Here is a 23,658-nt window from a genome sequence, read left to right on the forward strand (position 1 = left end):
AAAATTCCAGTTGAACTCATGAGGGAAGGACATAAAGGATAGGGAAAACAGATATCAATACTCAGAAAGCTTGTTTCTACATTTCCCTTACCACTGAATTGCCTTGGTCATTTACAAACCTAATCTGAGGCCAAGTTAGGAACTTGAGAGAAACAGGCCTGGAGAGGTTGGGGCCTTGACCAGTGGTATATTATTAACCAGAAATGGAACTCTGGCATTTCTGTTTCAGTCATACACCACCCACTAAATGACTTCCAAACTGGCTATCTTTCTTGAACATATAATTCATTTACAGTCTTTCTGTGAAGCTGTGAGTATGCTCTCCTACCCTTAGGGAAGGGAAGTTAGAAAAACAAAAAAGACACTGCTGCCAGTTAATTCATGGATAATAGAAAAAGCAGTGAACAATTTGAATCCCAGATCCAGAGCTCTGGGTCACTAGGTCGAAAGCCTGTAGTACTAGTGGCTGGGGGGTAAGAATGGAAGTCCCCTACACATGAATGAGTTCCAAGAGCGTGTTAGTAAGTCCAACAAAGTTAGCCTAAGCACCCAACTAACACAATAGACTATATAGTACTGTACTGTAATAGGTTTATAATACTTTTCACACTAATATATAAGAAACAAACACACAAAAATAAAACACTTTAAATCTTATGGTACAGTACCTTGAAAAGTACAGTAGTACCAGCTACATCACCACTGCTTTAACTCGCTTCAGGTTATCTTGGGCTTGAAATAAAGATACTATATTATTGTACTCTATATAGTAAAAAAATAAAAAAAGCAAAACCACTTGTAAAGGACGCACACACGTGCCAATGTACGCCAGACATGTGAACTAACTTAGGTAACTGGACATGCGAAGGCACTTCCCACCTTTGAAAGTGTGCAACTTTCAATTTAGAAATTTCCTATGTAGGGGACTTACTGTAAAATTACCTTGGCCATGGGGAAACTTCAAGACTTTCCTACCAACTAAAACTCACCAACTTTTCTCAGCAAACGAGCCACGGGAGGGGTGGGCTAAAGTGAATGGACTCGCTCACAGCACCGGTTCAGACGCATCCCATTATTTCCCAAGTTCAGTCCTGGAGGCAGTCACAGCACCTGGAGGAAGTGTGCGTCGAAGCCGGAAGAGCGGGGAATACAGCTAACAGCCGGGCGGGTGGGAGGCGAGGAGGGCCTGGGACAAACGCTCTCTGATAGGGACCCATTAAACCAGGGTTCAGACAGTCTGGCTCGCCATAAAATTCCCCAGTAGACAATCTTGGCACGGGTTCACAACAACTCTTAAAAAGTAAACTCTCACCACACGCCTTCAGCTGCGAGCGCCCCTAGCAACCACTGGTGACTTAAAACGGAAGAACGACCTTTGTCCCGCCCTCCCTGGGCCTCCGGGTTAGCTCGTTGGTCCAATCACCTCGGCGGGAACTCCGACCAACCAATAAGAGACAGGGACGGGAGGGCGGGCTGAAGAGGTGGCGAGCGCACGCGCAGCTGGGAGAGTGGTCCTGGCAGTGTGGCGGTGTGGGTGAGTTGGTTGCAGGTGGACTCGTGTTGGCTCTAAGAAGCCCGGAGTAGCCACTGCCGCTTTCTCCTGCCCTTACCATGTTTCTCACCCGGTCTGAGTACGACAGGTCTGTATGGCTGGGGGGAATGGGGTAGGGTAACGGGTGGGCGGTCTCGGGGCCCGGTCTGGGCCTGGGTTCTGCCGTGTCATCCGGGCAGCCCCACGAACCCGAATTCTGGCCCAGCCGGGGGTCTCCTCCCTTTCCCAGGTGTCCGCTGTGTTCCCCAGGCTAGATTTGCGCCCATCGGCCTCAGTTGTCCTACCGCTGAGTCACTGCTGGGTCCCAAGTCGATGCGGAAGCGTGAAGCTCCGCTTTGTGCTTTGGCAAAGAAGGCTGATGGGGCCCGGAACTCTGACCTTTAACCCGGGGAAGGCCGAGAGTCACCCTCTCTCCCCTTCTTTTTGTGCTGAGTATGACTGCCTTTTAAAAGTAAACGCGCTACCTGGAAGAAAAAGCAATTAGGGATCACTTAATGGGTTAGATGGTTTCAGCTCCCTTTTCTTTCTAGTAGGACAGCCTCGTTTTCCGTTTCTTAGTTGTGGGAATAAAGCTGCTATTCCTTTGATTGAGATGTAGTAGGGCGTCCTGGAATGTCTAGTTTCTGCAGAGGAGCGAAGGAAGACTCAGCTTTGCCAAGATACAGTGTCTGGAGTCTGATTTTGTGGGAACTGGAATTTAGAGTGATTCTCAAAGAGTTTTGTCATCATGCTGATTCAAACAGCCTTTTTGACTTTTAAAAAGTTTAAGGGAAGTTGCTTTAAGTGTGTCGAAAACCAAACCTTTTTTTTGAAATCAAAGCTGTGAGATTGTTCTATTTAAAAGAAAAAACCTTTCAGAGCTTGGGAATGTTAATATTAAGTTGTATCTACTTATGCTGTAGACATTTTTACTTTCAGTTTCTGTTTTGATCAGTTACGACTCACATAGCTGTTAAGTTGCTTAAAAATTTTGAGGCCAGGAAAGGCAAATGTTTTCTCTTTACTAGGTGGCTTTGAGAAGCTGCATTTCTTCTCAAGTATATGTTGAACTGTGTTGAAAGTTTTATCACTTAGAACTGCTACTTCTAAAAATACTTTACTGACTCAGAAGATGTATTTGAGGCTTTAAAACTGACTTTTTCCTACCGTCCTATAAAATGACTTTGTTGGTCGGTATTTATTTTCTAGAACATTGAAGAGAATTGTCTTTGTGTGATAAAATTTTGAGTAAGGGTATGTGTATGAGTAAGAGTAAGTGTATGATGAAAATTGTCCTCATCAGAAAACCTTTGTTAAGGTTTTTGTGATCATTTACTTAACATCTTTATTAACTGCTTTATGCTACTCATTTTTGTATCTTCCTGCGTGCGTGCTGAGTCGCTTCACTCGTGTCTGACTCTTTGCGACCACATGGACTGTAGCCCACCAAGCTCTTCTGTCCATGGGATTCTCCAGGCAAGAATACTGGAGTGGGTTGCCATTTCCTCCATTGTATCTTCGTAAGAATGCCTAAAATATAGTCAGCTTAGTTCATATATTTAAATGCTTGCTGTGTACAAGGCACTCTTATAGTTGCTGATCATACAGCCATGAACAAAAATCGTGATCCTTGTTCTCTCGTACGGGAGACTGTCCTTTAAAAACTACTTAACAGGAGAATTCTCTGGTGGTCCAGTGGTTAGAATTCTGGGCTTTCACTGCTGAGGGTGCAGGTTGGATCCCTGGTTGGGGAACAGATCCTGGAAGCTATGAGGTATGGCCAAAAAAAAAAAAAAACACCACTATTTACAAAAGTAACTACAGTATAAGTCAGAAATGTGTTCATGTCATTAGAGAAGCTGAAATCAACACTATGGGAGTTTTAATGACAGAGGTTGCATTTGATATTATAAGGGGATTATGGAAAACTTTAGAAGGAGTTGATATTTAAACTGAGTTTAGGAGTAAGAATTTAATAAACATGCACAGTAAGAGTCAATAGTTTTGAGGGAGAGAATATAAGATGGACAGAGGAGGGGCCATGGGAAAGCACAGTTCATGTTTGGGAAAATTCTAGGCTTCTGGCACATATGATATACATATGGGAATAGGGGGAGTTCAGAGAAAAACACTGGTGCTGGGTATTGGGTGGTTTTTAATTTGAAGCTGAAGGGTTTGGGTCTTATTTTGTACCATTAATTATCATTTTAAGTTACATAGTCATAATTGTATTTTATAGCAATTAATTGACTGGATTAGAGGAAAGAGTCAATACCAGTTAGACGGCTGTCATAGTTAGGTGAAAGGTAATGAGGGCATTGAGAATGGAAGGGAGAGTTGAGTTACTGTGGGGGAGGAAATGATTTAAATTGATATGACTTGGCATATGGTTAATATGGGAAAGGGCTTCCCAGTGGCTCAGTGGTAAAGAATCTGCCAGGCCATGCAGGAGCTGGAGGTTCATCCCTTGGTCGGGAAGATCCCCTGGAGGAGGAAATGGCAACCCACTCCAGTATTCTTGCCTGGAGAATCCCACAGACAGAGAGGAGCCTGTTGGACTACAGTCCATGGGGTCGCAGAGTCCAACACGATGGAAGAGACTGAGCACTCATGCACTAATATGGGAAAAGGGAAGGATTGAGTCAGATCATTCAGAACTTTCTAGCCTGGGAAACTGGGAGATGGGAGGTGTCTTAAAGTAGAAAATGAAGTAGGAACGGCAGCAGGTGGAGCTGATTTCGAAAGGATGACTGGATTTAAGATATATCAATATGATTGGAAAGTGTTAAGTGTTTGGTATTAATGGGATATCCATGTGGAAACTCAGAAGTCATTCAGATTAACGAGGAAAGAGGTCAAACTGGCAATAGAGATTTGGAAGTAGTTAGTGCTTAGCATAAGAGTCAGACACGACTGAGCGACTTCACTTTCACTTTCCACTTTTATGCATTGGAGAAGGAAATGGCAGCCCACTCCAGTGTTCTTGGCTGGAGAATCCCAGGGACGGGAGAGCCTGGTGGGCTGCCATCTGTGGGGTCACACAGAGTCGGACACGACTGAAGCGACTCAGCAGCAGCAGCAGTGCTTAGCGTAGATGAAATAATCCAGGGAAAGTTTGAAAAGAGGGCCAAGAGCAGAGCCCATTTTAGAGAAGATATGGGAATACTTCACCAGGATGAAGTTCCTGAATTAGAGCGAAAATACTGTATTCACATTCACAGAGTAATTTGGTGACTCAGACGGTAAAGCGTCTGCTGCCTATGTTGTGGGAGATCTGGATTTGATCTCTGGGTTAGGAAGATCCTCTGGAGAAGGAAATGGCAACACACTCCAGTATTCTTGCCTGGAAAATCCCATGGACTGAGGAGCTGGTAGGCTACAGTCAATGGGGTCGCAAGGAGTCGGCCATAACTGAGCTACTAAACTTTCACTTTCACAATCTGTGCCATTCAGTACCAATTGTATTGTGACAGAAGCAGGATAGATGTTTTTTTTTTTTTTTCATTTGAGAGAAGAAAAGTTAGTAGGTGACACAACTAGAATTTAATCCCAGATCTTCTGCCCTGACTGCCCTCTCAGTGATTTTTAAAAAACTGTTCTTTAGAGTCATAAATTTCCTTTTAAATCACCTTAGGGAAAAAAAAAAAAAAATCACCTTAGGGAAAGCACCTCTGGGGAAAATGAGAGGCTGGAATGGTGAGATTCTCCTTTGAGTCCTGATAGAAGCTTCGTCTCAGTAGTCAGATTGCCTGAATTCTCATTCCAGCTCTGCTTCTTATATGCTGAGTGACTTTGGGCAAATTACTCAACCTCTTTGTATCTCAATTTCCTCTTCTCTAAAATAGTATCTGCTTTAGTTACTTCATGGGATTGTTTGAAGATTAAGTGTGTTGTCATTTCTAGGATTATAACAGTGCTAGGCATATGGTAGACATGCAGTAAACATCAACCTTTATTATCTGTTTTATGTTTGGGAGTTACACACACACATATTTCTTTGGGGGGAAAAAGTTTTTGACAAAACAAATTTGAAAACACTGCTCTTTATCATGATAGTTATATGTTATAAACTCCAGATTCCATAAACCAAGGAACACAACTATTTGCTTTTATTTGTTCAGATATTCTTAGTCCATCACGTGTTGAAAGCTTGTATAGCTAAGACTATGCTGCCTCTTTTCCAAAGGAATTTCTAACAGACTGGAGCAAGGAAAGGTTGGGAATTGTTTAAGGGAGAAGAGCATTCTGGCATATAATTAGTATAAGATATTGAGTAAATTAATCAGGTTAGGTTTTAGGAACCACACAGATCTGTCTGTTGTTCTGATAACAATACTGATTCATAGGAATAAACAGAGAAATGTCCCTGTGGCTGATTTCTACTAAAAAGAAATGTCAAATTCACATAATGGAAAGAGGATAAGAATAAATGCACATTTTCTTGAGAATTGCCTGATAGTTTGGGGGCATGACTCTACCAAAGGGATTCCAAATTAATTCAGGCTTGAGGCAGAAAGTCACCTATTCTCATTTGATCAGTTTGAAGATACTCGGGGAGTGGGACAGAAGGGTTCTGTATATAGGTTACATTCTCTTGAAAAACTGTTAATACCAAAAAAATAGAAGATTGTTGTGGTTAAAAGAGAATAACAACAATATGCACATCTGAGCTAGATGTCAGGGAAGTTGAATTTAATGTCTCTACGGTTTGTTTTTTTTTTTTTTCTTTTCTCTGAAAATTTTAATACCTTCTTGTTTTTTTTCTTAACTATAGAGGCGTGAATACTTTTTCTCCTGAAGGAAGATTATTTCAAGTCGAATATGCCATTGAAGCTATCAAGGTATAGTATCAAGTAGTATCAAGTGGGATAGTTTTTGAAATTTCATGTTTAATGCTTTGCTGGCAGAGCATTTGGAGTAAATGTATTTAAATAATTTCTTTAGAAAATGTTCTTTATCTCCCTTTAATCAATCACAGTTAACCATAAAAGTATTTTAATTGAAGTATAGTTGATTTAGTGTTGGGCACAATTAACCATTTTTATAACAGATTCAGTCCCAACTATTTGAAAGCTTTTTAAACAAATAACTGCTTCACAGTTATGTAAGTACTTTTTCTTAGTGGGGTTGGAAGGACATGTTTGTGTTTGTAATGTTCTTAACTATAAAGAGAGGGGTATAGAATTCCCAAGTTAGCACCTGCGAGATATTTTGCCTTCTTGAACAAATTATTTAACTGATCACCTGTATTCTTGTTGGTAAATTTTTCAATTTGTACTAGATGTTTTTGGGATTGAATAAGAGATGTGTTCTGTAATCTAACAACAAAATTGAATAGTTCAAACCAGTTTTCAAAAAATTAGTTAGAAAGTAAACTATATACTGAGATTTAGTTGTGTGGGAACCTCTCTTTGTTGGATTGTGGATAGTCTAAATTCTGATTTAAATCTAAATTAGGTCTAGGAGAATGAGGTCCAGGCGTCAGTATTTTAAGGACTCCCTCGGTGATTCTAGTGTCTAGCAAGTATTGAGAATTACTGATCTAGTCCAGCTCTTCACTGTTTCAATCACCTCTACATCCCCCAAACAGGTTCTGTTTATATAGTTCTAGTGACAGAATATTTTCTCACTAGATAGCTCATTCTGTTTGAAAATAGGTCATAATGGTTTAGAAATTTATCCTGTATTGAATCAAGAGTCTACCTTCATGAAATTTTCTTCAGTTGGCCCTAGTTTTACCCTTGAACCATACAGGATGTTTAAACCTTTTCCGTAAGACAATTCCTCCCATATTTGAAGAGAACTGTTGTGTTTGCCTCTAAATAACCTCTTCTAAAAAGTGTATTTTGGGGAAAATGATTGTATGACAGTCTGGAAAAGGGCAAAGCAGATTCTTAGTTGAAGATGTAGAAGTAAAGGTGGAAGCATTGTAATAGATAGTGGGCAGAAAATGATGGACCAGCTACCTGAACTGTTTCTCTGTTTCCTCACAATATTGTTTTCCTGAGAGTTAATAATTCTTTTTAAAAAATTTGCCTGATTTAGTATGTAAATATCAATAATTCATCCCCAAGGTCTCCAAGTTATGTATCCTCTCAAAACACCCAGGCACATTAAGTATCCTGTTAAAGATTCTTAAAGAAATCTTTGAGCCTCTTACCTGCTGCCACCTGGACTGATTCTCTGGGCCTGTTGCATAGCTGTACATTTAGGATCTTCTGTTGTCATCTTCCTTTAACTCCCTCTTGTATTATCATTTTATCCTTAAAATGATATGACATAAATCAGGTTGCTTCTGGACTTTCTTTACTTAGCTTAGGATTTGGATTTCTCATGTCTGCTTTATTAAAGAATTAAGAATACTTTAATTCTTCAAGGATTAAAAAAATTTTTTTTCTTTAGGTTTTTTTCCCCTTGAACTAGCTAGATTCTTTAGATACATTTTTTTGAACTGCAGATCTTGAATTAGTGGGCATTGGGTCAATTTAGCAGGTAGTAGGAGCATCTCTCTTTTTAAGTGAAATGGAGCAGTGGATTTCAGGATGCCTTGCCCATAGTGTTGGTGATTTCTTTTCTTTTTCTCATGGAACTTTGTTTCTATTATATTTATTTCTTTGTATCTATTTGTACATTTTGGTCGTGATGTAGAATATATTTCTTAATGTAGATTTGGATCAGAATATTTGAAAACTCCTGCTGTAGAGAAAACTTCCTCTTCTCATATCATGCCTGAAGGGTATTTTTGGCTACTCACTTCTGAGAGCAGTGTAGGGGAAGAAGGCTGGGATTTGTAACATTAAGCTTGTCAGTTTTTACTTAACCCCCTTGTTCTGACAATAGTACTCCTAGCTTTGAACGTGCCTGGTGTCCTCCAATGTAGACATCCTCATTTTATGCTTTCCAGAGTCATCTGCAAGAGTGGGAGTGGGGGGCATACTCTAGCTTTACAGCATGGAGTAAGGGATCTGGAAATCTGTTTCTTAAGCACACACTGAACTAATCTTGTCATTTTTAGCTGTTGCACTTCTATTCCCAGAGGTCCTTGTTGCCATCATTCCCTTTTTGAGCACCAGTAGTGGGGTGGTCCTGTGATATAAATCAGGTTGCGTCTGTGCTTTCTTTACTTAGCTGAGGATTTGGGTTTCTTGTGTCTGCTAAATAAAGTATCACTTCCCCACCTTCTTTCTTCAAAGTTTTGTTGTTTCTGTGGCTGTGCCTTTCTCTTTGTCCTAGTATATTTATCCTACCCATGCTTAAGCCCTTTAATCTCCTATCCTCAGGCTTGGGGAAGGAGTCGAGCTAATGCACATATTCAGTCTGCACCTTTACTCAGAAGTAAGAGCATTCATTTTTTACATAAAATTCTTTGACAGTTCATTTCCTGCAGCTATGCATGTACTGTGGATTAAGAAAATATACAATGAAAAGCAGGTATATACATTTAGTAACACTTCTAAATAATGTCATGGCAGCCCACTCCAGTCTTCTTGCCTGGACAGCCCCACGGAGCCTGGCATGCTACCATCCATGGGGTCGCAAAAAGTTGGACACGACTTAGTGACTCAACAACAACAAAAATAAGGTCATAACTTTGTACATTTGAAAAATAATACAGAGCTATGATCATTCAGTCTGCATATGTGTTGAAAGCACGTTATGCACAATGATTCAAGAAATTCACTCAAATACTTTGCGGTAACAGACTCCAGGAATCTGACGCTCACACTGACAGTCATTGCTTTGTAGAACTAAGTGAAAAAAATGATTACTTAGAGGAGCGAGCACATATAGTCCTGGGAGACTTTATGAATGATGGGGTGGGACTTGGATTGGAAAAGGAAAGAGAGTATTCCAGGGATGACGGCATGGCAGAGGTGCAGATGCAGGGGATGACGTGGCATGAGAAAATGGATTTGGCTGCAACTGGGGAATCTGGTTGGAGGATAATGCATAATAAAGTTGGAAGAGAAAAGTATGATTAGGTTTTGAGAACTCTGGAAGCTTGCTTGGATTTTATGCTGTAGGCAGTATAGGGAGACATTGGTTCTTCACAGAAGAAGTATAATGAAAATAGCATATTACTGTGTCAGGCTATCCATGAACAATGCATTGGGAGAGAGATTAAAGATGGGGAGACTAAGTAGGCGGCTGTTGAAGTCATCTTGGCACATAAAACAGCTAACATCTGTTGCTCGTTTATTATGTGCAAGTTGCCATTTTAAGTGTTTTATGTATTAGTGTGTTTACCCTTCTAGATGTATAGATATTATTATTATCCCCATTTTGCAGATGTGAGATGAAGGGTGGGTGACTAGGATAGTGTGCAGCTGGAGGGATGAAATCAAGCTATATTGTAGACTGTTAGTGACCTTGAGAGAGATTTTTATGTTGTTGGTGTGTTTCTTTTTCTTTCTTTCCTTTTTTTTAAAAATTTTTTTAAGCTAAGTACTTTTCTGGAGGTCACATAGATTTGAGGGATATCACATTTGGGGATAATTCAAGGTAGCAGAGGTAAAAAGATACCAAGTCCAAAAGAAACATTACAGTTGTATTATTTCTCATCCACTGTGTTTAGGACTTTAGAACCTGCCCCTCTCCAAAAAATTGGCACTAGAGTTGATTGTTTTCCAGACATTTTGAAGACCTTATTGAACTTCCCCTTTACAAGCACAGAATTCTGTAAATCAGTGGTCTTGCCACTGATGGGAACAGTACATTATTTATTAGGGGACTGCTGTTCTCTCTGTGTACTAGAGATGACTGATTGAAGCTTCTATCCTGTGAAGATACACAGAGAGATTTCTGGTGAGTAGGTGAGACTATTCTTTGACTTCTCTGTGATAACCATAACCTGTTTTTCTTTAGCTTGGTTCCACAGCCATCGGGATCCAGACATCAGAGGGTGTATGCCTAGCTGTGGAGAAGAGAATAACCTCTCCACTCATGGAGCCCAGCAGCATTGAGAAAATTGTAGAGATTGATGCTCACATAGGTAAGAAGTAGGGGAAGACTGTTCTGTAGGATCTTGCTGAGTTCATCAGTCTTCTTTGATTTTCCAAGGGAGGTTCATTAGGTGAACATCTTATTCCCTTGTTAGCTGTTGCTTTCCAGGCCATTGTGCATAGTATCGGTAGTAGGAAGCAGTTGTAGGCTTCATCTACTCCCAGAAGTTCCTTTCTCCCTCAAATTTAGACTTGGCACTTGTGATGGTTATTGAAATATGTAAAAGTTGAATCATAGGCCAGCTCCCTATGATGACTGGATCTTCATGGATGTATAACAACGGGAGACCACCTGGAGCAGAATTATAGTGTAGGAAGCTTGGGGTGTCCACTGAGAAAAGAGAAATTCTTAAAGATCTTCAGAGTGACAGAGATGCAGAGAGTATAAAGATAATAGACTTTAAAAAAAAAAAAAAGATAATAGACTTTGACCCAGATCACTACTCTTCCTCTGTTTTCAGATTTATCATTTTATTCTATCTCCCCCTGCCTTCCCTTCCTCCCCTTTTGGGTCTCTGATAAATTCCCCTCCTGTAGCTTCTGGCATCATTGTAACATAAGGAGTAGTTCTACTTATTTATAGCATGGTATTTTAGTTGACTGCCCACATTTTCTTAACCTATCTAGTCATCTAATTAATGAAACATTGATAAAATAATTAATTGCTTGAAGACATCAGAACCAAATGCCATGGTGATGAAGGAAGCTTGACACTATCTCTTTCATAGATACAGAAACTGAGATTTAGTCTTTAAGGATTAGAATATTGTGTCCATCTCAAGCCATCTCATCTACTTTTTGGAGGTAGGTCAGGGTCACTTCATTCAACAAACTGACAATCTACTATGTGCCAGACTTTCTGCTAAACACCTGGGACACAGAAAAGAGAGAGACATAGACATAGTCCTTTGTGTTCTAGGAGCATGCAGTTTAATCACAGAGATAAACATGTAAATAAGTCAATGCAATTAAATGATGTAGATATTAAGAAAGACTATGGCATATGCTCAATAGAAGTATGATTAGGGAAATACTTAGTTTTGCCTGGGGCCTGTGGTAGTGAGGCTTTTAGAACATAATTCCATAAAGGTGACGCTTGAGCCGAGCTGAATCCTAAAGGATAAGGAGGTATTTACCAAGCGAGTAAGTGTCTGGGTGTAGCAGGGGAGAGCTTTGTGATCAGAGGGTATAGAAAAGAGCAAACCTGTGATGGTGTAAAATATAAAATACCCTGGCACCGGCAATTTGGGATGACTGGGAGGTGTAACATGGTAAGAAATGAGTCTGGGATCAAAGAGTGAAAGTCCTTTTTACCATACAAAAGAGTTTAAACTTGATCCTTTTGCATTGACATCAAAGATTGTATGCATTGAGGTGATATGATGAGATTAGAATTTTAGAAAAACCATTCTGACAGTAGTGTTGAAGGTAGAGTGAACAGGACTGAAACTGAAGGCAGGGAGACCCGGTCAGAAAAATTTTTAACAGTCTAAATAAAGAGATGAGGAGGGCTTTAGCCAAGGAAGTGGCCAGACATTGGTGAGGTAAGGGTTAATACCAGACAGGCTAATCAGATAGTGATCGATAGAATTTGGGATTTTTGATTGGTTATGAGTGCCAGGGAAGAAGATGAAGTCAAGAAGGGAAATGAGTTGAATCTGTGGTCTCTCCATGCAGATATATTAAGGGAGTCATTTGGCTTTATAGGTCTGAACTGTGGGAGTGAGACTTAGGCTGGAAATTTGGATTTGAGTCATGACATGTTAAGTAATAGCCATAATCTCGACTTCCTGGGCCATCTCTACTATAACTAGTTGATGTTTGGCCAGGAAGTGAGAAGATTTTTTATTTTACTTTAGGGTGTTCCACTGTAGCTCATAGTGAGATAGTTATTTTTAAATTTTTTTTCCTTATTTTTCCTATTGGAGTGTTAGTGCTTGCATGGGCTAAAAAGAGTGATAAAGGAATGTTTGAGTATGTAAATATGAAAATTCATGTTTGATTAGCTGTCCTCGGTCTCCTTTCTTAAGAGCTGGACTTCTGTGTCACTGTGGATGGTTTTTGTTAGTGATATAATTATACTTGTGTTCAGTGCAGATACTTCCTCATTTAATTTTGTGGGTATAGTGCTATGGGATTGCTGGTTGGCTGCCGTGGTTTCACTCCAAACAAAATTTCAGTATTTCCTGAGTGGAAGAAAAAGTTCTACAAGGATTCGGCTTACTGGGTCACTGTTGCTTTTACATTGCAGGTTGTGCCATGAGTGGGCTAATTGCTGATGCTAAGACTTTAATTGATAAAGCCAGAGTGGAGACACAGGTAAAATCAGCATCACCTCTCCTTTTTACCATGATGCTTCGGTTCCTTGTTTAGTGGTGATACATTGCCTGGGCTATACTGCAGCTATCTGTGTTAATACCTGATGTAGCTCTTGGGAGTGATTTTGAGCAGAACCCCTGGTTGTAACTTTCTGAGGCCTGGAGTCCAGCCATCCAACCATTACGGCTCTAAGGAAGCCCTGGTAAATAGCGCTGACAGTCTCTTGCTTTTTCTTGATTTGCCTTATGTAAAGTAGGCATTGCACTGCATTCTGTTCCCTAATTGACTTTCTGTGGGAGCACCATAGCAGGAGGGAGAGGTAGCTAAAGGAGTTTTGCCCCACCTGCCCTTTGCTGCTAGGCTTGCAAATGACAGCTCTCCTGTGGTGAGTAATGATATGTACCAGGTGATAAATGCTGCTTAGGAATACTGATTTTTTGTTTTTTTAACTGAGCTCTTGCTGCCTGCAGAGTAGATGGTCAGAAAAAAAGATACCTGATTGGTAAAAATTCTTTGTGCTTATTTGCAAGTTTGCTGTCAGTACTTACGTAAGAATAAGTCATTCAGTTTAAACTCCAGCAGAATAATAAAATAGAATCTTTGAGGGAAAGTGGCACTCAGCTATTAACTTTCACTTTATGAAGAGACTAAATTTGGTTCCTTGAGGGGTTAGCTCTTTTTCAGGGGAGCGATCCTCTAGCCATCATTGCCCAGAGTCCTTTTGGTATAACTTTATTTCCAGAGCTATTCCTCCTCTTCTCATGCAGTCTCAAACATTTGAGTTTAGTGTTAAGGAGAACACACCCGAGCTTGAGCCTTCAGTTTTCAACCACATTTCAAAGGGATGTGTGTAGTGAGGTGGTGGGCTACTTTTAATGCCCTTCTTGTTAAAAGGTAGACCATGCATTGCTCTTCTTCTAGAACCATTGGTTCACCTACAATGAGACCATGACTGTGGAGAGTGTGACTCAGGCTGTGTCGAATCTGGCGCTCCAGTTTGGAGAAGAAGACGCAGACCCAGGTGCCATGGTGAGTGTGGCGACTGTGCCAAGCTGTCTTGCTGTGCTGTGGGACTTAGGATGTCTGTCCTCAGAGCATGTCTTTCCCTGGTCTCCTTGCCCTCTTATTTCACTTTAATATCTTCTGATTTGTGGTTCTAGTCCCGTCCCTTTGGAGTAGCGCTGTTATTTGGAGGAGTTGATGAAAAAGGACCCCAACTGTAAGTACCGTTTTATCATTTTTCTCCTGATTCCTTTTCGGGAGACTTTTTTATCATTTTGGATGGGATTGGTTGTTTATCAATTGAAAAAGATTATTATAGAGTTGTAAAAACGAAGGGCTTCTAATTCTATAAAGTTGAGTGATTCTGGGCTGCTTACACAAAGACAAATTTGGGGGTTTTATGAAGAGCACCCCTATTGGAACCAGTGCTACTTCTGGAAAGAAAGGAGAAGTAGCTTTGTTACTATAGTCAAAATATGTTTTAGAGCCTTGCTTTGGAATATTGATTTGATCCTTATCCTCAAATGGTATTTGGATAGGCATACATAAGTGTCATATTTATATATACTGTATGTATAAAGTATATTTATATGTACTTCTCTAAATCCCAGAGGAAATTATTTGTTTTCTTAAACACTTTTTAAAAGATCTGATTTCTCCAGCCATGGAACATCTTTTGGATGTATGCCTTGGTATTTCCTGGCTGCAGGGCCAAGCATTTGTATTTTTTTAGAGAGACATTTGTAATGGACAATATCACCATTCTTAAGCATTTTAATCCTCTTCTTTTTGATGGTTTTGCAGGTTTCACATGGACCCATCTGGAACCTTTGTACAGTGTGATGCTCGAGCAATTGGCTCCGCTTCAGAGGGTGCCCAGAGCTCCTTGCAAGAAGTTTACCACAAGGTAATTAAGCATTCTCATGCCTTTATTATTATTTTTAAAATCAGGGTAGAATTTCATACAATAAAATGTACAGACCTAAGAGTTCAGTTCTATGAATTTTGATGATTGTATGTACCCTGGTAATCACCACTTAAAATACAGAACACTTCCATCATCCCATCCCAAAACGCTTGCCTCCTCTCCAGTCAGTCTCTCCCTCCCTTTCAGCCACATTTGCCATTGTAGGTTAGTTTTGTCTGGCCTTTTTATAAATACAGCCATACAGTTTGTGTTTTTGTGTCTGCGTTTTGTTCAACATACTGTTTTTGAGAGATGTTCATGTTCTTGAACATTTCAGTAGTTTCTTTTTATTGATGAGTGATACACCATGGTATAGATATGCCACAGTTTGCTTATCCTTTATCTTCACAGCTTCACTTAGCGTTTTGTATTGACTAGTCTGGCTCTTCAAGCAAGTGGGCTTTTTACCTTTGTGGGATGGGAAGATTTGGTTTTAGGTGACTCATTGTAGTGGCTGAAGACTGCCATATTGTCATTCAGGTGGTTCATACAGGGATGTCTGCTTATAGCAATCCTTCATTGTATTGCTTTTACATGTGCAGGAAATTAAGTATAAAATGGGGTAAGAAAAGAGCAGATTTTCTAAACCATTAGCTTACCTTCTAGATCATTTGGGAATTATTCATAGGATATCATCAGTATTTTCTTGTTTTTAAATTAAAAGACAAGGACTGGAGAAGTTTAACTCTTTCTCCTTCAAAGATCACTTACTGTATTAAAGTTGGGGACTTTGTTCTGGTTCAAAATAAGGCTTTTTTTTTCCCCTCTGAATAACTGTACTCTACTTATACACCACTTACTTGAATTCTACAGATAATGCACTGTACTTACTAAGATGTTTGATTTATTAATATTTGCTGAATCATTTTTTCAGAAAGGTGGAGGTTACAAGGGGGATCTGTGTAGGAAAGAAGAGTTATGTACAATTAATGGCTACTCTTTTTACCCTGTTTGTTTCAAGTCCATGACACTGAAAGAAGCCATCAAATCTTCACTCATAATCCTCAAACAAGTAATGGAGGAGAAGCTGAATGCAACTAACATAGAGGTACTTTTCTGTTTTATTGATTTTTATTCAGATACCATAGCTCTCATTGCTAAAGATTAAATAGATCAAAACAGTCACATTTTTATATGCTCAGTTCTTAAGAAATTATTGGTTTCCTTTGAGTAAGCAATTCTAGTAAAGTAGTAATGGCAGAAGCCAAAGTTTGCTGAGTTAAAGAAGAAAGGGGAGTGATGGAGAGGACAGAACAAGAATATGCTGCCTTCTCAAGAAGAAATTAATGTCAGCAGCAGCGGGCAGTATTCAAGAAAAAGATTTTTGTCTTTTTAAGGATACAGAAAGACTAGAAAATACTTTTATAGTCTGAAAAGAAGCAAGAGAATAGAAAAAAATGTTAAAAGAATTTAAAGCAGAAGTTAGTGATGGAAAATTTCTCGAGAGAGAAGACGTGGTACAAATGAAGGAGTTCATTTTAGAAAGTAGAATTGATTCAGCATTATATAGAATACCCATTATGTGCCAGGTACTGTGTATCAGTAGATGCCAGGGATACAGACACAGAAAGTCCAGTTCCAATTTAAGTGTTAATAGTATACTGTGTGGTATAGAGGACATACAGATAGTTACAGCTTGGGTTGATACTTCTGTAATAGCAATAAGAATGGATTGACACAGGAACATACAACTTACACTGGGACATTAGGAAAGATTACTGAAAGAAGTGATGTTTGGAAAACGGAGAAGAGAATGGTATTCTGGAAAAGCAAATAGCACATGTAAAACATCAAAGGGAACCTTGAGGATTTTGTCTTACTGTTGGAATGTGAGATGTATGTAAGATGGGGAGATGATAAGAGACAACGCGGGAGAGACGTGGACTAGATTAGGAATGCCCTAATTTAGCATCCTAAGAGTAAACAGGAAGAAAGGAAGTAATGATAAGATAAGGTAAGTTTGGAAATGAATTGGGAGAGAGGGATTATATTTCCCTGGTGATTGTTAGATCACCTTCTGAGGGTGGGTGAATGCAACAGTGAAATTAAGAAGAATGGGAAATAATTGGAAAAGTGTCTTCAATACGGAAGAGAGAAGACAGGGAGGAGTAAAAGGATTGCTGAATCACATTAAAATACTAGCTAAGGCTGGAATCACAGATTGTCGTAAAAAGTCAGGATAGTGGTTACCCTTGGAGGCATGGTGTGTGCGTATGTTTTAATTCAGAAAAACTTTTAAAGGCCAACTGAGGCTGGAATCACAAATCAGAAATTAAACTAGTCAGCACTTAACCAGGATTCTTTTCAGCTGTACTCTTCATGGACTGAGAAGATTTATATTTGAATTAAACCTCTGAAGGATTGACCGCTTATGGGCAGAAGAATGGAGAGTATTGTTATCAGTCTGTCACCAGTAGAACCAGGTTCTGCAGGCGCAGGGAAAGGGGCAAAATTGGATTCCAGGACAAGGGGCTGGCCTAAAGGTGGGACGATCTGAGAAGAGCTGGGGTGTGGGGGTTGGGGGGTATTTGGCTTGCTTGGATTCTTTACCACTGAGCCACCTGGGAAGCCCCTTATTTTCTCTAGAGAAATGTCTGTTCAAGTCCTTTGCCCATTTTTAATGTGGGTTATTTGGTTTTTTATTGTTGAGTTATAGGCTCAGTGGGATATTCTTGATTTTGAAATGCATAATGCAGTTAATAATAATTTATAAAAGTTCCTCCCGCTTAAATTTGGATTGACATCCCCTTGAAAACTTTATCTTGGTTATTCCTTTGTCTTTCTCTTCTCATCACCAGTTTTCAACCAAACCTATTAGAACAGGTATTTGTCCTCAGTTTCTCAAGTATGTTTATACCTTGTTGTTCAGTCATTAAGCCACATCTGACTCTTTGTGGACTACAGCACGCCAGGCTTCCCTGTCCATCACTATATCCAGAGTTTGCTCAAACTCGTGTTCCTTGAGACGGTGATGCTATCCAACCATTTCATCCTCTGTTACCTGCTTCTCCTCCTGCCCTCAATCTTTCCCAGCATCGGGGTCTTTTCCAATCAATCTTTCTTTAGGGAAAAAAAAAATTAAACTCACCTTTGTCAGCCTCTCTACCTAGTATCCTTTTTGAAGGATCAACTTTGTTGAGGTATAATGTACATGCTGTAATGGGGACCTATTTTAAGTTTACAGTTCAGTGAATCTTGACAAATGAATTACCCTTGTGTCTACCACCACAATCAAGATACAGAACATTTCTGTCATCCCCCAAAGTTCCTTTATGCCCCTTTTTAGTTACTGATCTGCTTTTTGTCACTATAGGTTTGTTGTGCATCTTCTAGAATTTCTTATAAGTGGATTACAGTGTGTATTCTTTTTGTGTCTCACTGCTTTCACTTAGCTTCATAATTTTGAGGTTCAAGAGCCTGTTACATTTTACTGCTATTAATCATCTTTTTTAACCTTTAATTGCTAGATGATGATTCTGTATTCATTGTCCTCACTGCCTCACCTCTCATATATTCCTCAATCACTGCCATTGGTTTCTGTTATTTTTGAGACTGTCCCTTGCTAACATACTCCTCTTTATCAGATTTCATGGTCATTTTTAAGACTTACTATATGACTTTCTCTGAAGCAGACACCTCAAATTTTTGACACTTCTAAAACTTGTTTTTCCTGAAAACCATTTCCTCTTCTCATATTTCTAATCCTGGTTGATGACACCTCTAGTGTACCTGTCATTCACAGCAGAAACCTTGAAGACACTGACCTCCCTTTGTCTTCACTGATTTGTGCCTTTGCCTCCTTAAATAACTCTCATATCAGTGCCTTTTCATCCCTCCTCCCAGGGCCTTCTCTTGTTCAGTCTCTCATTTGTCTGCTGCCTTGTATATTCTCAGAGATTTCCTAACCAGTCTTCCTGCCTGTAGCCTTGCCCTCCTCGTTTCCATTTCCCCTGCTACTTCATTGTGCTACTGAAGTGGATTTTCTGAATTGCGTAGCTAATCTCGATTGTTCTCCACTTTTAAAAAGTGTTTTCTAGGGGGCTTCCCAGGTGGCTTAGTGGTAAAGAATCCATCTGCCAATGTGGAAGATGCAGAAGACACTGGTTCGATCCCTCAGTTGGGAAGATACCCTGGAGGAGGAAATGGCAACTCAATCCAGTATTCTTGCCTGAAAAATCTCATGGAGAGGAGCCTGAGGGTTACAGTCCATAGGGTCAGAGACGACTTAGGCATGACTGAGCGCAGCACACACGTATGGGCAGCCAGCTGCTAAAAAAATCTTTTGTGACTCTTATTGTCTGCAAGATAAATTCCAAACTTCTTTTCCTGTCACAATAATTCACTACCTCTCAAGGCATATGTTTAACCTGTTAGGTTAATTTTACCTGAAATTATCATTACATGCAATTAAAAATTGCTAATTTTACATGCAGGAGATGCAAGAGACACAGGTTCGATCCCTGGGTCAGGAAGATCCCCTGGAGAAGGGAATGGCAACCCACTCCAGTATGCTTGCCTGGAAATTTCCATGGATAGAGGAGCCTGGCAGGCTGCAGTCCATGGGGTCACAAAGAATCGGACGTAACTGAGCATACGTCGGAAGGTTAAATAGCAAGTGTGCTGGAACCAGGGCTTCCTGGGTGGCTTGGTGGTAAAGAATCTGCATGCCAGTGCAGGAGATGCAGTTCAATCCCTGGGTCAGGAAGATCCTCTGGAGGAGGAAATGGATACCCACTCCATTATTCTTGCTGGGATCATCCCATGGACAGATGAGCCTGGCAGGCTACAGCCCATGGGATTGCAAAGAGTCAGACATGACTGAGCACGCATGCACAAGCAAAGGAAAAAAAAAAACAGTTTTACATGCAATTATCTTTAAATCCTCAAAGTAGCCCTATGGGTTAGGTGTTCCTATTTCCATTTTACAGAGGAGGAAACTGAGTCTTTGAGAAGGTAGGACCTTGCCCAGAGTAATAGCATTGGTAAATGGTGGGGTCAGGGTTTGAAACCAGGCCTTATTTGGGGATGTGTACTTTTAACCACTTGAATACAGTGTCTCTGTGAGCTCTCACTCCTAGTACCTCTCCATTTTGTCTCATCTTATATGCAACCTCTGCTCTAGCCTTTCAGAATTGCTTTGTTTTGCAAATACATCATCTTGTTTCATGCTTTTATGTATTTGCATATTCAGCCTGCCCTCTGCTACTTAAGATTGCTGTCCCTGAATCCTTCCTGGACTCTCTAGATTGCTCCTTTGTCCCTTTCTCTGTGTGCCAGGTTCTGTTACAACCCTTATCTGACATTAAAAGCATTTGGCCTCTATAACCCTTAGTGACAGACTTTATCTTTGGATCTCTAGTGCCTTGTACAACCATAACTTCTACACAGGTGCTTAGCAGTTAATTATTGATCACATCACTAAAAGAAAATAACTCTTTTACCTGCCTCACAGAGGTTTTTTGAAAGTGAGACGAATAGAAAAGTAGCTTTCATATTCATTATGTAAATAAATGTATCATTATGTAAATGCAAGGGTTTATTTTTACTCATCTAGTGATGAGTACCTTCCTGAAGGCAGTATTTGGTTTAAGTCCTATTAATATTGATTTGCAGCCTGGTTTTACAGGACTATTCTAATTCAGGATTACCCAGTTTCTGGTTTTTAGCCCCTGTAATGGTTTAGGAGGACTAGCTTGTGAGCCATAGGTGACTTGAAAAAAAAATCTCTAGCCCCTCACTGTTCCTCTGGTTTACTGACTTTGTATCTCTCTGTCCTCATGTCCTTAAGGGAAGTGTTTATATATTTTAATTTCCTTGAAATAGAACTTATGGTCTATATGGACATCAGTAAATTATTTGACATATATTTTACAAATGTGTTTGGGACTCTACTGACATTTCAGGTACTTGGATAGATCTTTTAGGAGAATCTAGTGGAGACTGCAGGGTTTTTTTAGTCTGTCCCTAGGCTAGATCTTCAGGTGTTTTGAGATGTGCAGCCGTAGTCTTTTTCTAAATTTTACCTGTAGTTGAGGCAGAGTTCCATGTTCATATCATGGAACTGGATGGGCTGATTTTGGCAGTTTTCAAATTATACTAAATACCAGTAGTGAATATTACTCAAAAAATGCCCTACTATGTTTAATTTTAAAGTTAAAAAATAAAATATAAGGAAATGACATCTCAAACAAACACAAAAGCTGAAGGCAAAAATGAAGTTGTCCCTGTCCCTCAGTATTGCCCTGGAACATGGGACTGTGTTGTCAGTAGAGATGATGGGAAACCTGGGGATTTGGTTAAATTTGAAACTAACCATCTTCTGCCTCTGGTCTTATATTGCTTAAATATGTTGTAACCTGGACTGCTGGATTTTACAAATACCTTGAGTCACAGCTGATTTCCTATTGTCAGTGTTAATGGGATCTTTTCATGGCCAGTCCTTTTAAAACACAAAACAAACCTTTTTCTTACTAAGTTAGCATATAGACAATTTTACAGAAAATAGCACCCAACAATAATAGTTAAATTAAGAGGTGCTTATTATAATGTTTTAAGCACTGGTCTAAGCATTTTACATGGATTGACACATAGACACAACTTGGCAACTGAACAACAGCAGTAACTGTGTGAGTTAGGTGCTATTCTTATTAATATCTCCATTATACCGATATAAATTGAGGTACAGGGTGTCCAAATATCCCAGGGTCACACACAAGCTTAATTTGCAAGTGTGTGAATATGCTTGTCTATTTCAGAATCTAACCTGTCTAAAGAAATCTTCAACAGAAAAACCTTCTGACTCCAATTTACTGCTGCTTTTGTGATCCTTGTTGAAGTAATCTCAAGAAGTGACAATGACGCCAGGCATTTGGTTAACTATTATGTGGTTGGTTAACCTCAAAATAGAAAATTTGGTCAATAAGAGTTTTTATTTTGGAGTCAGAGAGCTATTTTAGGGACCTGCTGCTGGAAAGGCTATCCCTGGGACAGCAGATCCCTTAGTTCCTAATGAACAGCTGCATCACCAACAACTCCTGACCATGCGAGGACTAAAGCAAGGTAATCGAGCCCAGTTTATTAACCCTTCTCTGTTTTCTTTCTAGCTAGCCACAGTGCAGCCTGGCCAGAATTTCCACATGTTCACAAAGGAAGAACTTGAAGAGGTTATCAAGGACATTTAAGGACATGTGATCCGTAGAATTTCTTGGGGACAATTTCAGTTCTTCTAGTTGCCCTTAACTTTTATTTCCATCTCCAGTGTATGTGCATTTTTTTATGATGTCTGTACATAAAGGCAGTTCTGAAATAAAGAAAAATTTAAAATATTTGTTAATAGACTATTCTCTTCGAATGCAGTCTTGTGTATAAAATGTTTATATTAGAGGCAAAAAGGATAGTGGTATTAACAGCCATATCCTATCAGAGTATTTTTAAATTGTTTTACTGGCTCTCTACAACAGAATCAACTTATTATCAATTCCTTGGTGTTGACAGATGAACTTCCAACTGGTCCAACTCCTTCTCATGTGTAATAGATACTAATACCACTGTGAACCCCTTTCAGTTCTGTAGTTTTTCTTGAGTAAATGGGTATTTTTGCTGCTTTCCTTATATGAAGAAGTTGCTACTAACTGACTATCAAAAAGAACATGTTTTGAGGTCCTCCCCAAAACACTGATGGCTTGGAATAAGCCAGCTACAATGTTGTACTACTTCTTGTGCCTTAATAGATAATTCGGAATGAGATTTTTTTTAATGAAGTCAATCACTATAAAAGAAATGAATTCACGATCTTGGTCTTGCTGGCAATCAAAAATGGATTAAATTCAGAAGTAGTTTACATTAGACTTTGAAATATACTATGAATTTCCCCCATTAGAGCTGCCATTATATGACTGGTTGAGATTTAAAGAATCAATCTATTGGAGCCTAAAAAATGGCCGTGTGAAGTAGGTATCTTATAACATCATACTTAACAGATGAAGAATCTAAGGATGTGTGACCATAGGCCCAAAAAATTAAGCTACTGGGACTTGAACACAGATTTTTCTGGTTTTAAATCATCAGCTCTTAATTTTTAAAGTGTCAGGTATGAGAAGCCAAGATACCTGGAAACCTCAATGAGATTTGAGAATATATTATCCACAACATGACTAATCCATATGTGAATAATGCATAATTGATTGTGTATTATTTTCATTAATATTTCTAGGAAATTTTACTCTATTGACTTAAAATTCTGATTATTTGAATAGGCTGAATTCATATTAAATTCATACCTTTTTCCAGCAAAAAACATGTCCTTATATACATTTGGAAACTGCAGTGATGGGAAAAAAGCTTTGTTTGAGACATACACAGGTAAAGAAAAGAGGGAACTAGAGGTATATTGTCACCAGTGTTCTGGAAACAGTTCTAGTGATATATTAAATATAGCGTAATCATGAGATTAGTTTCTCTCACATTCACTTCTTAAATCCTAATAAGAAATGCCATTGAAAAATCATCTCAACTAATATTTGTTCAGATTTAGCAAATTTGAGTACTAAAAATATAGTAAGGTATTAGGTAATGGAGATAGAGCTGTGGTGTAGGTATGGTCTGTGTTCCCATGAAACTTCTAGTAGGGAGAACTAAACAATAAATACCTGTTTTAACTCAGTGTAGATTAATGCAGCAATGGACTAAACATGCTTTAGGGAGAGGTGAAGTTGTGTCTTGGAATCATGTATATTATTATGTAGGGAAGAAAAAAATACTAAGGAATAAAGTTGCTCTCAGTTTCAGCTTGCACTGTACAGGTGAAACAAAATTCATTTCCTCTGTAATTCCAATTA

The 23,658-nt window shown here is 39.3% G+C and overlaps 1 protein-coding gene across 1 annotated transcript; it reads left to right on the forward strand.

The window, feature by feature from the left end:
* Positions 1-1,482: 1,482 nt before the first annotated feature.
* On the forward strand, positions 1,483-22,146 carry PSMA5 (proteasome 20S subunit alpha 5). Its single transcript, XM_043460427.1, has 9 exons — positions 1,483-1,640; positions 6,306-6,372; positions 10,397-10,523; positions 12,785-12,852; positions 13,774-13,881; positions 14,013-14,071; positions 14,659-14,761; positions 15,783-15,869; positions 21,925-22,146. The coding sequence occupies exons 1-9, from the start codon at positions 1,612-1,614 to the stop codon at positions 22,000-22,002; spliced, it is 726 nt and encodes a 241-aa protein (XP_043316362.1). The 5' UTR covers positions 1,483-1,611; the 3' UTR covers positions 22,003-22,146.
* The last annotated feature ends 1,512 nt before the right edge of the window (positions 22,147-23,658 follow it).

This window comes from Cervus canadensis, chromosome 2 (assembly GCF_019320065.1).
Source record: "Cervus canadensis isolate Bull #8, Minnesota chromosome 2, ASM1932006v1, whole genome shotgun sequence".
NCBI lineage: Eukaryota > Metazoa > Chordata > Mammalia > Artiodactyla > Cervidae > Cervus > Cervus canadensis.